This window comes from Echeneis naucrates, chromosome 7, assembly GCF_900963305.1.
Source record: "Echeneis naucrates chromosome 7, fEcheNa1.1, whole genome shotgun sequence".
Lineage (NCBI taxonomy): Eukaryota > Metazoa > Chordata > Actinopteri > Carangiformes > Echeneidae > Echeneis > Echeneis naucrates.
This window is the reverse complement of record NC_042517.1, coordinates 966,961-983,477: the sequence shown is the minus strand read 5'-3', so window position 1 is coordinate 983,477 and position 16,517 is coordinate 966,961. Positions and strand designations below refer to the sequence as shown.

The 16,517-nt window shown below is 48.2% G+C and overlaps 2 protein-coding genes across 4 annotated transcripts; one reads left to right on the top strand and one right to left on the bottom strand.

Annotated features, from left to right (window-relative positions):
- Positions 1–1,363: 1,363 nt before the first annotated feature.
- On the bottom strand, positions 1,364–10,595 carry LOC115045861 (tubulin alpha-1A chain). Of its 3 annotated transcripts, XM_029505794.1 has the most exons (5): positions 10,483–10,595; positions 9,798–10,020; positions 9,566–9,714; positions 8,557–9,483; positions 1,415–1,494 (listed from the first exon to the last, which is right to left on the bottom strand). In XM_029505794.1, exons 1-5 carry the CDS (start codon positions 10,483–10,485, stop codon positions 1,441–1,443), a joined length of 1,356 nt encoding a protein of 451 aa, XP_029361654.1. In that variant the 5' UTR covers positions 10,486–10,595; the 3' UTR covers positions 1,415–1,440. The 3 variants fall into 3 exon arrangements, with proteins under 3 accessions (XP_029361651.1, XP_029361654.1, XP_029361652.1); XM_029505791.1 differs by lacking the exons at positions 8,557–9,483; positions 9,566–9,714; positions 9,798–10,020; positions 10,483–10,595 and adding exons at positions 2,504–2,652; positions 2,736–2,958; positions 3,725–3,901 and having other exon boundaries at positions 1,364–2,421; XM_029505792.1 differs by lacking the exon at positions 1,415–1,494 and having other exon boundaries at positions 8,136–9,483.
- Positions 8,822–16,321, top strand: tuba1c (tubulin, alpha 1c). Its single transcript, XM_029505790.1, has 4 exons — positions 8,822–8,857; positions 14,653–14,875; positions 14,959–15,107; positions 15,190–16,321. The coding sequence occupies exons 1-4, from the start codon at positions 8,837–8,839 to the stop codon at positions 16,168–16,170; spliced, it is 1,374 nt and encodes a 457-aa protein (XP_029361650.1). The 5' UTR covers positions 8,822–8,836; the 3' UTR covers positions 16,171–16,321.
- Positions 16,322–16,517: the final 196 nt, after the last annotated feature.

Sequence of the window (16,517 nt, the reverse complement as noted above, 5' to 3'; positions counted from 1 at the left end):
TATTTGAGACTGTGGTGTTCTACACTGTGATATTTTCTATTTTCACCAGGATTTTTATGTATTTGTTGTCTTCGGGAGCTGATCAACCAAATAGAGACGGAAATATGAATTCACTGCTTCTGTTTGTGCGGTTTGAACCGAGAGCTGTTCGTCTTTATTCAAAGCCATCACTGTATGTTGTAGTACATGTGTTCAGGTTTGTGTTGAAAGCATAGAGGCAGCAGGAGGCGGGTCGGGATGATGTGACGAGTAGCGTTCATGTTTTCATGTAAGCTTCAGCGTGAGAAACTGTCCACTGCGTTTTGTGCTTCAGCACCATATATGAGTTCAACTTTTCTACGCATGAAGGCACTTTGTGTGTACGACTCTGTTTTTGTACCATTTTCAAGTGCACATCTTTTCAGCAATCAAACTATTGGCTGTCACACAAACACACATCCCAAAATGTATTTATTTCCCACAGGAGTTGGTCACATGACCTTGTGATTGTGAGATGGAGGAAAATAAAGAATGATTGGTAACTCCATGTCTTACACTGAGAAGAGCACTCTTCCAATGTGCTGCTGTCTTTTAGCCACAAATTAAAAGGTGTTTGGCTGAAACAGTTTCGACTTTGAGTTTGCAAATAAACACACAAACTGTACTTTTATTTTTTCATTAAAAAATCCCTCAAACATTCAGAGCATTTTCAGCCAACTGGCAGGTGAACGTACGATGCAATAGTATTGGTTCAGGTCGCTGTCATAACGTAGAGGCCATTTTGTTGTCAATTTTAGTGCGTTTAATTTTAAAAACTTAAACTAAAGCAACATTGCTCAATTTGGAAAAATGCATTGGTGCTGCCAAACCTGGTCAAATCTCAAATTCAATAAAAACCTTTTACAACACTTGTGAATGTGTAATGTTTGACTCGTCGCCTCACACCAGGTCGGTTTTCACAAGTTTCTAAATGTATGCACCGATCAGTCATTAACCAGAAGAAATCCAGTCTGTAACAGCAGAACTGAGTATTTTTAAACACCACCTGTCTCCCAGTGCGAGACGTCCCCCGTCCCTCCCCCAGGACAGCCAATACCTCTCCCTATTTTAAAACCAGCTCAGAGCTGCGTCTCCTCCCCAAACAAACAAGTCAAATGTCAATCAGTAAAGATGAAGCCTCTGAAATGTAAAAGTGTTTGAAGCTTTGAAACTTAACTACAGGAAACCTGCAGCAGTTCAGCTGGATCTTTGTCTGCTAATGCAGCACTGATTCAAATCATCTGCTGAACGACACTGACCCCAAGTGACTGAAGTGAGAAGAGCAGCAGGATGCTCCAGTCAAAGCATTTTAGCTCCTTTAGGTCAGAATCAGACAGAAAACAGGTACAGTCGATAAACCAGCTTTTATTTTGACATTAATAAAAGGCACAGATCAGCTTAACAGAAGGGAATGTGTGCTGTTTAATATTCCTCTCCATCATCATCATCATCATCTCCCATACTGTCAGTTCCAACCTCCTCATAATCCTTCTCCAGAGCTGCCATGTCCTCTCTGGCCTCGGAGAACTCTCCCTCCTCCATCCCCTCACCCACATACCAGTGAACAAAGGCACGCTTAGCGTACATCAGGTCAAACTTGTGGTCCAGCCGAGCCCAGGCCTCTGCAATAGCAGTGGTGTTGCTCAGCATGCACACGGCCCTCTGGACCTTGGCCAGGTCTCCACCAGGGACCACGGTGGGGGGCTGGTAGTTGATGCCAACCTTGAAACCAGTGGGGCACCAGTCCACAAACTGGATGGTGCGCTTGGTCTTGATGGTGGCGATGGCAGCATTTACATCTTTGGGCACCACGTCACCACGGTACAACAGGCAGCAGGCCATGTATTTACCGTGGCGGGGGTCACATTTCACCATCTGATTGGCCGGCTCAAAGCAGGCGTTGGTGATCTCAGACACCGTTAACTGCTCGTGGTACGCCTTCTCTGCTGAGATGACGGGGGCGTAGGTGGCCAGGGGGAAGTGGATACGGGGATATGGCACCAAGTTGGTCTGGAACTCTGTCAGATCAACATTGAGGGCGCCATCGAATCGGAGGGAAGCAGTGATGGAGGACACGATCTGACTGATCAGCCTGTTCAGGTTGGTGTAGGTGGGACGCTCGATATCGAGGTTTCTACGGCAGATATCGTAGATGGCCTCGTTATCGACCATGAAGGCACAGTCAGAGTGCTCCAGGGTGGTGTGGGTGGTCAGGATGGAGTTGTAGGGCTCCACCACAGCCGTGGACACCTGGGGAGCTGGGTAGATGGAGAACTCCAGCTTGGACTTCTTGCCGTAGTCCACGGACAGACGCTCCATCAGCAGGGAGGTGAAACCGGAGCCGGTGCCACCTCCGAAGCTGTGGAAGACCAGGAAGCCCTGAAGACCGGTGCACTGGTCGGCCTGAGGACAGACAGGGAGACGAGATGGGACATTCAGTCTGAGTTTGGTGGAAACAAACTCCTCCTCAGACTAAGTTACCCACCAGTTTGCGGATCCTGTCCAGCACCAGGTCGATGATCTCTTTGCCGATGGTGTAGTGTCCGCGGGCGTAGTTGTTGGCGGCGTCCTCCTTACCGGTGATCAGCTGCTCAGGGTGGAACAGCTGGCGGTAGGTCCCAGTGCGCACCTCATCTGCAGAGGAAACAAAAACACACATCCAATCGCCTGCTGCCACACGCTGCACATTGAAGTTCAGGGGAAGTGGTGACGCTCACCGATGACAGTGGGCTCCAGGTCCACAAAGACGGCTCTGGGGACGTGCTTTCCAGCTCCAGTCTCACTGAAGAAGGTGTTGAAGGAGTCGTCTCCTCCTCCCAGAGTCTTGTCACTGGGCATCTGACCGTCCGGCTGGATTCCATGTTCCAGGCAGTAAAGCTCCCAGCAGGCATTGCCAATCTGGACGCCAGCCTGACCAACGTGGATGGAGATACACTCACGCTGCAGACAGAAAACATTATTTAGTTATAGACACAAATTCAGGCTCCTTGTGCTATTTCTGACCAACTATGTGCTGAGGGCTTCTCATCACATGTTGCCGACTTGTTCTGGAGCTCGTGATCCGAGGATGAGAGGGGGAAAAAAAAGGCTCTTTTGTGAAGACCCAGATATCAGAGCATCGTGACTCCAGGTCACCTGACAGGATGTGCAGGAAAGAAAACTTTCACCAACAAAGTTCTGTGGTGGAACAACCCAAACACAGCTGCAGCTCAACAAAAGTTTCCAACATGAAAGGTGAACTATAAAAGCTGCTCCTGAAAAGGTTTTTGTGTGGCTGCAGTTTCAGACCGGCCTGATGGATTAGCGAAGGGGCCAACACCCACGGCAGGCTGACCTTTCACCTCTGAGCTCCAGGCACAGGGCTCAGGTAGAACTGAATAAACCACTGAATTAAAAGACCATCGGGTCTGGGGGGGTTCTGTGGGACAGTGTGGGCTCCTTCAGTCATCAACATCCACCCCGTCTCAGCCTTTAAACTCAGTGACCTTCCACAACTGGGTCAGTGCTGGAAAAACCAGCAGCCATGACTCAACCTGAAAGTGGGCCGCTTCCTGAAGAGTTCCCTCCGACGTTAAACCAAAAGAAAAAAAAAAGTTCAATCTGACATTTTAATGCTACCTGAGCTGCTTCTACTACAGGTAAAAAAAAAATAAAAAAATTATTCAACAATCTGACCAGTAAAAGAAAAGCATGTTTAAAGACTCACCATGTTTGGAGCTGAAGGGTCTACAGAAGGCTGACAGAGGGTTAGGGTTAGCTGGTTAGCTGGTTAGCTGGTTAGAGTTGGTTAGAGTTGGTTAGAGCTGGTTAAAGTCGGTTAAAGTGTCGGCTGCTCTCACTGGTCGGCCTTTAGGGGTCCGCTGTAAGATGCGACTGACGCGGGGCGGATGGGCGGGGCCTTTTATACCCTCCGAGCCGGCAGCAGGAGAGCCGAGGACGCTGATTGGCTATCATTCATGTGTGCCCGTTAACTATTGGCTGACTCTGAGCCTTCCTGAAACGCCACGAGCCAACAGGAAGTGAAGCAATCCAACGTACGCTGTTGCGTTCATGGACCCGGAAGAAAATTGGAGAGCACGCATTGTTCTAACAATTTATATTGAATGTCTCGACTTAATTATTTGATAAAGATGAAAGCTCTTCCAGCTCCAATCGTGTCACATAAAACACTTTAAAACACTGTATGGATAAAACTGTCATTATTTCCCGTCCATCTACACTCAGTGGTACAATGGAGAATTTAAATGTATTAAAGTAAGTCAGCTCGGTCATGAGGTTGGTTGGCTGAAGGAAACAGTAACATCCTTTGTTCCGCAGGAAACAGTCAAATGTAGAAAGACCAGAGGTGGACAGAGTTCACAACTTCACTACTTCAGTAAAGGCAAAGACACCTCTTCTCAAATATTACTCCAAACAGGAAAAGTAGCTTAGTCAAGATATTACCTCAGTAAAAGTGTAAAACACACACACATGAAATACAGGAAAGGAAAGTAGCTTTGTGTCATTATTCAACACACTGATGTGATTCTGTTCAGACATGTTTATCGCTCAAAAATATCTTCAGTGAAACTGGTCCAACAAGAACCGGTCTGTGGAGGGATCCGGTCTGGTCTCTGTGGTCTCTGGAGGGATCCGGTCTGGTCTCTGTGGTCTCTGGGGGGATCTAGTTACTATGGAGGGATCCGGTCTGTTCTCTGTGGTCTCTGGAGGGATCTAGTTACTGTGGAGGGATCCGGTCTGGTCTCTGTGGTCTCTGGAGGGATCCGGTCTGGTCTCTGTGGTCTCTGGAGGGATCTAGTTATTGTGGAGGGATCCAGTCTGGTCTCTGTGGTCTCTGGAGGGATCCAGTCTGGTCTCTGTGGTCTCTGGGGGGATCTAGTTACTGTGGAGGGATCCGGTCTGGTCTCTGTGGTCTCTGGAGGGATCCGGTCTGGTCTCTGTGGTCTCTGGAGGGATCTAGTTACTGTGGAGGGATCCGGTCTGGTCTCTGTGGTCTCTGGAGGGATCCGGTCTGGTCTCTGTGGTCTCTGGAGGGATCCGGTCTGGTCTTATCCTCATGAATCATGTTCCTGCCTGTACCTGTTTGAATATCCTTCTCTCTCTCTCTCTCTCTCTCTCTCTCTCTCTCTCTCTCTCTCTCTCTCTCTCTCTCCAACCGGTCAAGGCAGACCCCCCCCAGCCTGGTTCTGGTCTCTTTAAATCATTTTATAAAGAGTTTGGTCCTGACCTGCTCTTTATGTGAAGTGTCTTGATGTAACTTGGTTATGATTTGGCGCGACACAAATAAATCTGATTTGATTTGATTTGTACAAAGCATTTGTCATCTTGACAGCACAAAGTGGGGGTCTGGTCTCTCTGCTGGTTGTGCTGTGTCTGATGTTCACCTGATTAACAGACTGTCCTGTGTGCTGGATGATGGCAGCAATGGAGTCGAGGTAACATACCTACACAGCAGAGAACAGACTCATTTATGGATTTAAGATTTGGAGACAAAGAAGCCAAATTGGAGACAGAAGACAACAGTAAAAATGGCAGAGGACCTGGGGGAGAGAAGGAGACAGTGTCCAGATGTGGTGCAAACTGTGTTTGACCTGTAAGGTGATATCAGCTTACGAGACATCAACGTCTCATCTCAACTCTCAACATTACAACTATACCTGTGTCATATTGCTTTCATACTTTCCATGCGTGTTAAGGTTCTTACTTTAATTCTATAAAGATATTGCCACTGCCATTGGTTAGCCTGATGTTAAAATGAGGCATCCTTTGAGAATTGTCATGTCAGCCTGTTGGTAAATAATGCAACAACAGGCTAACGTGTTGCAGGGGTTCTTGTTCCACTGGGTGTCCCTGTCCTGTTGCTGGGTCTTCTTTGTCTTGCAGGGATCTGGGTCATGGCGGAGAGTCCTCATTAGCCTGATCAGTCACACCTGGGCAACGTGTTTGCCTGGTCTCAGGCTCTCTCCCCTCACAGACGCGGCTGCCGTTTTGTTTTGTTGTTACACACATATACACACATCCACACATGCTTGCAAGACTGATACTGACTTCCACGTTCTTTTACGTTATTCTTCATTTTGCTAATAACGCTTGCTTAGACTTGCACATCTGTCTGGTCTTCCATTTTTGTCGCGGCCTACGAGCCGGGCTGTGACATTGCTCTCTTTCTTCATGATGCCTGAATAAAAATGTTTTCAGCGTCATGCCTAACTGTTTACAGATGCAGCCACTTCACTCTAATCTCTTGCAGTTTTGTGCAAAACCCACGTGGTTATTTTTTGTGCGGTATTTATGTAATTTTGCTTATTCTATTTGATTATTCCTGCTTATTGGGGTCCTTAAGCAGTGGAGTCAGTGAGCTCTGTTAACTTGGAAAACCAGCTCCAACAGAAAGCGAGGTCTGGTTTGACGCTGGTAACCATGGTAACAGAAGAGGAGAACAGTCGAACACATGGACCAGCTTTATTCAGTTCTGTTCCTCCTTCCGACATTAAACACTGGACACGCTGACTATGAAGCTTACAGCGGAGAGAGGGACAAACGCACAACACGACACGGCAACGTGCTGACTACATCACACATTACCCACAAGGCCACCTCCTTAAAGGGGAATGTTCTGGTCACGATGTGCAGTGGCAGTGTGGACCGAAGACCCGAAGTGGAGCTGTGTGGATATCAACCAGCTGTTTTAGTATCAACATAAACTTCAGTGTAGTTCCATCACTGAGCCTGCTTTGTGTTTGTAAACCTTTCATCATCTAATCTGTACAAAAACAAGCTGTTTGTCTGTCATGTTGCAGTGTGAAGGTGAGGCAGGTCTCTATATGTCTTATTGTGTGTCCGTTGTGTGAATAATGCATGAAAAGTGAATCTCCCTTCAGGATAAATAAGGAAAATGATGTAGAAGTAATGGGGTTAAAACACAGATACTCAAAAACTGCACTGATTTACTTCTTTACTGTCCACCCCTGAGAAAGACGTGTTAGTCGGCCGGCCGCTGTAGATAAACGGTGGTTCAATGACGGCTTGACAACATTAAAAGGTGTTTAGTGGGTCTTCATGAGTCTTAATGTCTTTCCTGCACACTGTACATTTCAAATTAAGATCCATTTAACAAAATCCTGATATGTGCAAAGTCATCCAAGTATCATAACCCTTAAAACAAAACTTTTATTTCCAAAGTTAACAGAATATCAAAATTTGACTCTGCTGTTCTGTGTAAAATCTCATTATGATATATTTCCTTCATATTTATTTTTTCAGCTATATCTAGCTATAAAAGCATATTTGTTCATTTAGACACAAATTCTCGATATGATATCCGTCTTCCTGCTGCGTGAGGCCTTCAGGTGTCGTCTGTCCTCTGGAGCCTCCCACCACCAGAGGTCCTCATCTCCTGAGACATCCTTCCCTTCCTTCACTGTCTGTCAGAGATCAGCTTGATCAGAATAACGGACCATATCAGCAGCTTGAATAAGTAAAAATGCTAATTCTAATGTATCCAAAGCAGGAAACAGATGGCCCCGGGGAGCGTACTCACATTCTGCCACAGATCACTAAAACACCATTTGAACTTCATGAATGAGCTGACCTCCTCTCATCATCCTTCTCTAAGTGTGGACGATTTCACAGCAGCTCGTTGCTTTTCACACTCCTGTGTTGGCTGCATTTTGGCTCCATCATCAGGAGAATGTCTGATCCTTCCAGGTGCGCTGATGTTGAAGCTGCTCGGGCGGCTCCTTGTGGCTGAACACCAGATGGCATACGATGTTGGTTCTGGACTGTTCTGTATGAGCTGTCAGTTTCAACAGCGGGCTTAGATCCAAACCTCTACTCTTATACCAACATCAGGGCAGGAGTCAAAGCGTGTGTAAATCTGGTCTCCAACAGTCATTTTAAATGTTTGGATGGATTCAGACATGAGTAACATTTGGTGTCTGCTGCTAAACCCTATCTCAGGTTCAGCAGCAGGTTGGTTATCTCTCATAAAGCATTACTGGATCCATCTTATCTAAAAACATCAGATTATCCAGGATTCAGAAAAGATAATCATTCCTGACTATTTATTTTCTCATCCTTTAATGTTTATATAGAAAAAAAACAAACCACACAACTGGTTAAGTTACAGGAAATTTATTTAGAACAGAGCCAAACTGATATTTTATTTGGATATTGAGGTCTGAAAAAACAGGCAAAGATAGCGTAATTCATATCAATAGACAAACATTTCATGTTGGAATGCCCTCAAGGAAAAAAAAAAATTCAAAGCAACTGTTTTCTGTTTCCGTCGTGCGTCATGTCCCTTCCTGTCCTCCGCTGTCGCCCTGCAGAGTGTTAACTCCTTCACACTTCCAACCTACTATCTGCTAATTGTCCCTCTGACCTTAACAGTGTCGCTCTGAACTGCCAAATTAATAGACAAGCATTTCTTTTTGGAATGTAGTGGAATCAATTATTTCCTGTTTAGTGCCTTCATGTCCCTTTTTAATACTCCTCTCCTTCCTCCTCTCCCTCACCCTCAATAGAGTCGACACCGACCTCCTCATAATCCTTCTCCAGAGCTGCCATGTCCTCTCTGGCCTCGGAGAACTCTCCCTCCTCCATCCCCTCACCCACATACCAGTGAACAAAGGCACGCTTAGCGTACATCAGGTCAAACTTGTGGTCCAGCCGAGCCCAGGCCTCTGCAATAGCAGTGGTGTTGCTCAGCATGCACACGGCCCTCTGGACCTTGGCCAGGTCTCCACCAGGGACCACGGTGGGGGGCTGGTAGTTGATGCCAACCTTGAAACCAGTGGGGCACCAGTCCACAAACTGGATGGTGCGCTTGGTCTTGATGGTGGCGATGGCGGCATTTACATCTTTGGGCACCACGTCGCCACGGTACAACAGGCAGCAGGCCATGTATTTACCGTGGCGGGGGTCACATTTCACCATCTGATTGGCCGGCTCAAAGCAGGCGTTGGTGATCTCAGACACAGAGAGCTGCTCGTGGTACGCCTTCTCTGCTGAGATGACGGGGGCGTAGGTGGCCAGGGGGAAGTGGATACGGGGATATGGCACCAAGTTGGTCTGGAACTCTGTCAGATCAACATTGAGGGCGCCATCGAAACGGAGGGAAGCAGTGATGGAGGACACGATCTGACCAATTAGCCTGTTCAGGTTGGTGTAGGTGGGACGCTCGATATCGAGGTTTCTACGGCAGATATCGTAGATGGCCTCGTTATCGACCATGAAGGCACAGTCAGAGTGCTCCAGGGTGGTGTGGGTGGTCAGGATGGAGTTGTAGGGCTCCACCACAGCCGTGGACACCTGGGGAGCTGGGTAGATGGAGAACTCCAGCTTGGACTTCTTGCCGTAGTCCACGGACAGACGCTCCATCAGCAGGGAGGTGAAACCGGAGCCGGTGCCACCTCCGAAGCTGTGGAAGACCAGGAAGCCCTGAAGACCGGTGCACTGGTCGGCCTGAGGACAGACAGGGAGACGAGACGGGACATTCAGTCTGAGTTTGGTGGAAACAAACTCCTCCTCAGACTAAGTTACCCACCAGTTTACGGATCCTGTCCAGCACCAGGTCGATGATCTCTTTGCCGATGGTGTAGTGTCCGCGGGCGTAGTTGTTGGCGGCGTCCTCCTTACCGGTGATCAGCTGCTCAGGGTGGAACAGCTGGCGGTAGGTCCCAGTGCGCACCTCATCTGCAGAGGAAACAAAAACACACATCCAATCGCCTGCTGCCACACGCTGCACATTGAAGTTCAGGGGAAGTGGTGACGCTCACCGATGACAGTGGGCTCCAGGTCCACAAAGACGGCTCTGGGGACGTGCTTTCCAGCTCCAGTCTCACTGAAGAAGGTGTTGAAGGAGTCGTCTCCTCCTCCAATGGTCTTGTCACTGGGCATCTGACCGTCCGGCTGGATTCCATGTTCCAGGCAGTAAAGCTCCCAGCAGGCATTGCCAATCTGGACGCCAGCCTGACCAACGTGGATGGAGATACACTCACGCTGTGGACAGAAAACAGGACAAGGTGAAGATCCTTTTCATTATTTTACTCACTCAGAAAAGTAATAGCTATTTAATACCAGATCAAACTTTTCTTCACTATAACACAATGAGGCTGATTGAGTCACCTCATCAGATCAGCATTTGTTTTAATTGATGATTTAATGAGCAGCTTCTGATTGGCTCTGTATGTTGTGTCTGGAACTGCGTTGCTAGGCGACCAGCCCTCATCCATAGCAACTGGTGACGTTTGCGCCTTTTCCGTTTTGTCCTTGTTTGTTTGTGATGGTGTCGCCCCATCTCTTCCATTTCCCTGCAGGAGGGAGCTGTCCCGCCGGGGGACAGCACCGATGGGACCGTCACCGCCATCTTCCTGCTTTCAGCCGGCTTCGGTCCGGTTAGCCCCCCCAAACACACACACACACACTCTGCCTCTAAAATGAGGCTGTTCAAAGAGTCCTTACCATCTTGGTCTTCTGATGTTGTCTTCTCGGGGGGCGGAGGAGCTCCGGACTCAGACTCTTACAGCTCGACGGTTAGGGGGTCGATGTAAGAGATAATGGCGACGGGGCGGACGGACGGCCCTTTATATGCCCCGGCTGCCCCGGCGCCGGCGGCTGCCGCGCCGCCATTGGTCGGCTCTCCGTCACTCCGACGTATAGAGGCCGTCCGCGCGTTCCTATTGGTCGGCGCGGCAGAGCCCGCCCCCCAGAACCCCACCCGAGCCCCGGTATTGTCCAGCATGGCGCCGACAGTACCGGGCAGGAAAATGCTGCGTAATTTCCATCTGCAGGCCTGAAGAGCAGAGCTCATTACCGAATAACAGCATGATAGTTCAGTCACACTTTCACTCATTTGTCACAACAGCGTTCAGAAATGTGTATTAGTTGTTGTTGTCGAATAAAAACTCTTAAATTGTGTAATTAAACTGTGATGTCAGCATGTTAAAGCGCAAAGCTGCGCCCCCTTTTTCTCCCTCTCATCCCTCCTGTGTTTATTTCTCTGTCACCACCTGACAGATGCTGTCTTATTTCTGTGTGTTTTAACATTTTACACACCAGCTCAATGCTTTGTGTGTCCGACCACACGTCCTCTGTAGCCTGCTCTTTCACATCATCCATATTATATTATTATTATTACAGCCACTGCGTCTGCGTGGACGTTTTGGAGCAGTTGAAATAATTTTACGTTCAGTATTGTGATCTTATTTTTCATTCTTCTCCAGATAAAGGAGGTCAAACTGCCCAGACACAGATGAGGGACATGTAGGCCGCTGAGCGCCACCGACGCCCAACCCCCAGCCCTCCTCCCAAGATTTAACGGTTGCTAGGAAATGAATAACGCAGTTGCCTGGATACAGCCTAGTATCCACATAGACCGCCTTTATCTGGTCGTCACGTGATCCAGCTTAAATAGCAGCATTAATGGGCTGCACTGCAGCTGCCTCCGTGGGGGGATGTGAGGCGCCTCTTCACCCAAATCCTTCACCCTGATGTCCCAAGTCTGCAGGGAAACACACTTGCTCTCACCCGAAGGTTCAGGTGTCGCCCTCCGTTCAAGCTGATGACAAAAATGTGAAGAAATATCTATATATATAGACACGAGGAGGGCTGGGTGTGGCCTCTGCAGCACAGGGTGCATGGCATTGTTGTGTGTCAGCACTTTTGTCGATGCAGTCATGCAGCTGTAGTTCATGTAAGAGTAATATGACATATAAAATAAATGATTGTGGACAACAGTTCTGGTGCTGTGTGTCTTAAACAGTCAACCTTCAAAGAGAGAGGCCATGAATGTTTCCTTCTGGGCTTCCATAAAGGCCCAGCGAACGGTCAGACGGATCCCGATGGGTGGAGCTCACTGCAGCAGATCGTCGTCTGGAGCTGCAGCAATCCTCCGAAGAACTATCACAAATAATCCATTAAGCTGTACAGGTGTGATCTGATGTCAGCAGACTTCTTCCGTATTTGAGGGTTGAAAGCAAGTTACAGAATATCTGATGCTTCATTCTGAACAAATGAATCAGTCTGAAATGTACAGACTTAGCTAACACGTTTCATCCTGGATTCTGTTAGGAGACACGCACTTCCACTTTTCTCTGCAGCCTCCCTCTTTTTATCCCTCTTCATCATATCTGTGCTCCCAGACCTTTCGTCGAATCCACAACTCTTTGTGGATTGTAACAGATGTCACATTAGCTCAAAGCTTTAGAATAACAAAAAATAATAAAAATAATAAAAATAATAAAAAATAACAAAAATAACGAAGCGATACGTTTCATCAGGAGGGAATCTGATCGGTTCCATGTTTTACCTGAACAACAGAACCTGCTGAGAGAAAATCTGTCAACATCTTAACAGTGTACCTGCATTTTATTTTATTTTTGTATTTATTTCACAGCCCAGTTTAGGGATCTGCACATGGACTGTGGCTGTGACAGATGGAAAATGTGCTCCGTCACTTTGTTGGGTATCATATTCTCTCTTTGCAGGATGCACTGCGGTCACTTTCATGGCATGAAGGACCACTCCCACGTCTCCAGCATTCCCATCCTCCATCTCTCCTCTCAGTGAGCAGCTGCTCAGACCCTCCCTGTCTCACAGCTGCTGGGGTGGAGGAAGGTTGGAGAATGTTCTCTCCTGGCTGGGAGCCACGGCTGCTTCCTCTCCTTCCCTTTCATCCCCTGCAGTTCACACCGAGTACAGCAACCACAAGAGGCCGGCTGTAAATCACACATCCTCGCTTCCTCTGATCATGATCATTCCTGTGTTATTATGGATGTTTTGACAAAAAAGCGCACAAAAGCCAAACACAAAAATGACTATTTGTTTCCTGCTGCGGTGGCTCAGGGTGAGCTTGTCAAAAAACAACTGCTCCCACTCAAAATGGCTTCAAGAGCAGCTTCTTGGTGTTTTCATGTTTAATGCAAACCTTCTGACTCACTCATTATGTCACATACTGTGTGATTCAGGCAGTTTCGGTTCCTCCAACAGGACAGAACCAGAAGAAACACACCCAGCCGTCAGTCCAGCTGAACAGTGGGGGCTCAGAGAGAGACAGGCAGCCACGTGATCGACCCACTCAATGACATCATTGCAGAGAATCTGGGACAAAGAGGGAGGAGAGCTGGAGAGCTGGCATGCTGGGCAGAAACCATGGCAGGCCCCGGCAACACGCCGCCTGGGAAGCATCCTGTGCAGCAGAAGCCATTTTGCATCATTTTTAATGCATCAGGTGCAGCAAGACTGTTTGCACAGAATCTGTTCACACAACACACATCCAGCTTGTCACACCGATTTGGTAGATGTGTGCCACCTTTCCTCAATCCTCTGCACCCAAAATAAATCTGCTTTTTATAAAAAAAATAAATCAAATAAAAAATCAGAAAAGAAAATGCTGCTCACACTAACTCAACCATTTAAAATCAATAAACCTCCCCCACCACGGTTCTCTTATTTTAATGCACAAAGGAGGTTTCCCTTTAATAACTGTGATTTAAATGTGATGTCCACAGTGAGGCCCGGATTGGACAGAGACAGTGCAGGCTGTTTTCCTTTTTTTGCTGGCTGCTCAGGACAAATCCCCAGCCCTCACAGCCCTGTCAGCCTGCATGTATAAATCTGGAAGCGCCGCCTTCCCATTCAGCAGTTGTTGCATCGACCCCGTTGGGTACAACACGCGACGCAAACCACCGTTTTTAATAAAATCCCCTTTTCTTCGCATTTCTCGTCCTCCTCTTCCTCCTGTGAAGCTCAAACGGAAACATGGTGAGTGTGTAATCTTTATTTATTCATCTGTATTCTGACCAGCCGTTTATTCGACGTCCCCTCTGATTTGTCCTTTCTGATTTCATGGGCTGATTCGTTTCCGCCGTTCTTTTCACCTGCTGTGTTTATATTGTGTGTCTTTTGTTGTGTTGCTCTTGCTGCTGGCACACAGATCTGGCTGTCATTGTGTAGAGATGAGAACAATGAGCGGCTCTTCCGGCGCACAGACTGGAGGAGAAATGTGCTTTTCTCCTAATTACCATCATTCGTTCTTGTCTTTTTATTTCTTCAGTCAGGTGTAATGCAGAGCTCCACCGAAGCCAGGTACCCTGTAAATGCCCTGTGTGGAGGCAGGGAGGGGCAGATTGGGTGGGGAAGGATGGAGACGGTCGACTGCAGATATCATTTTTAATTCAGAGGATGCTGCTATTTTCATCCATCGTTCGTAGACTGATGCTCCTGATTTTAAATCTAAACATCTGACTCAACCCATTTGGATGATTTGTATCATCTAAGAATGACAGTTGTGATTAAGCAGATAGATTTTTTTTTTCCTCCGCTGTGATTGTGCATCATCAAGGCACAAGAGCAAGTGGAATATTCCAGACTGCACCGTGCACGAGCCCCCCCCCCACACACACACACACACACACATGCAAATGAATTTCTCATTCGTGCTTGTGCTTGCAAGAAAAAAAAGAGAGGGTGGTGCAGGACAAAAAGACCGGAGGACAGAGGAGAGGAGCGTCCTGCCTCTGCGGGGGCTGTCAGGCAGACTGTGGTGCAGGGAGGTGCCTCCTGCTGCACACACAGATCACACAGAATAAAAGATTTATGTACATAAATGACCTTCCTGTTTTCTGTCCGCAGCGTGAGTGTATCTCCATCCACGTTGGTCAGGCTGGCGTCCAGATTGGCAATGCCTGCTGGGAGCTTTACTGCCTGGAACATGGAATCCAGCCGGACGGTCAGATGCCCAGTGACAAGACTCTGGGAGGAGGAGACGACTCCTTCAACACCTTCTTCAGTGAGACTGGAGCTGGAAAGCACGTCCCCAGAGCCGTCTTTGTGGACCTGGAGCCCACTGTCATCGGTGAGCGTCACCACTTCCCCTGAACTTCAATGTGCAGCGTGTGGCAGCAGGCGATTGGATGTGTGTTTTTGTTTCCTCTGCAGATGAGGTGCGCACTGGGACCTACCGCCAGCTGTTCCACCCTGAGCAGCTGATCACCGGTAAGGAGGACGCCGCCAACAACTACGCCCGCGGACACTACACCATCGGCAAAGAGATCATCGACCTGGTGCTGGACAGGATCCGCAAACTGGTGGGTAACTTAGTCTGAGGAGGAGTTTGTTTCCACCAAACTCAGACTGAATGTCCCGTCTCGTCTCCCTGTCTGTCCTCAGGCCGACCAGTGCACCGGTCTTCAGGGCTTCCTGGTCTTCCACAGCTTCGGAGGTGGCACCGGCTCCGGTTTCACCTCCCTGCTGATGGAGCGTCTGTCCGTGGACTACGGCAAGAAGTCCAAGCTGGAGTTCTCCATCTACCCAGCTCCCCAGGTGTCCACGGCTGTGGTGGAGCCCTACAACTCCATCCTGACCACCCACACCACCCTGGAGCACTCTGACTGTGCCTTCATGGTCGATAACGAGGCCATCTACGATATCTGCCGTAGAAACCTCGATATCGAGCGCCCCACCTACACCAACCTGAACAGGCTGATCAGTCAGATCGTGTCCTCCATCACTGCTTCCCTCCGATTCGATGGCGCCCTCAATGTTGATCTGACAGAGTTCCAGACCAACTTGGTGCCATATCCCCGTATCCACTTCCCCCTGGCCACCTACGCCCCCGTCATCTCAGCAGAGAAGGCGTACCACGAGCAGCTCTCAGTGGCCGAGATCACCAACGCCTGCTTTGAGCCGGCCAATCAGATGGTGAAATGTGACCCCCGCCACGGTAAATACATGGCCTGCTGCCTGCTGTTCCGTGGCGACGTGGTGCCCAAAGATGTAAATGCTGCCATCGCCACCATCAAGACCAAGCGCACCATCCAGTTTGTGGACTGGTGCCCCACTGGTTTCAAGGTTGGCATCAACTACCAGCCCCCCACCGTGGTTCCTGGTGGAGACCTGGCCAAGGTCCAGAGGGCCGTGTGCATGCTGAGCAACACCACTGCTATTGCAGAGGCCTGGGCTCGGCTGGACCACAAGTTTGACCTGATGTACGCTAAGCGTGCCTTTGTTCACTGGTATGTGGGTGAGGGGATGGAGGAGGGAGAGTTCTCCGAGGCCAGAGAGGACATGGCAGCTCTGGAGAAGGATTATGAGGAGGTCGGTGTCGACTCTATTGAGGGTGAGGGAGAGGAGGAAGGAGAGGAGTATTAAAAAGGGACATGAAGGCACTAAACAGGAAATAATTGATATCAGTGTGTTCTTGAATGCATTCCAAACAGAAATGTTTGTCTATGAATTACCAGTTTGGCTGTTCAGATTAAAATTCCTGAAAATGTCAAGTTTGGCTCTGTTCTAAATAAAATTCCTGTGACATGTGAAGTCGTTTGTCTTTTGTTGACTCAACCTAAAATGACAGCAGATTTTAACTAATCATGACAAATACAACAAAATGATGCTGAAATACATAAAATGGAGCGGCAGACTTACGCTTATTTTATATTTAAATGAGAGATTGAAAAGTTACAGTCAACAAAATCATACCTCACTTTTTGCCATTT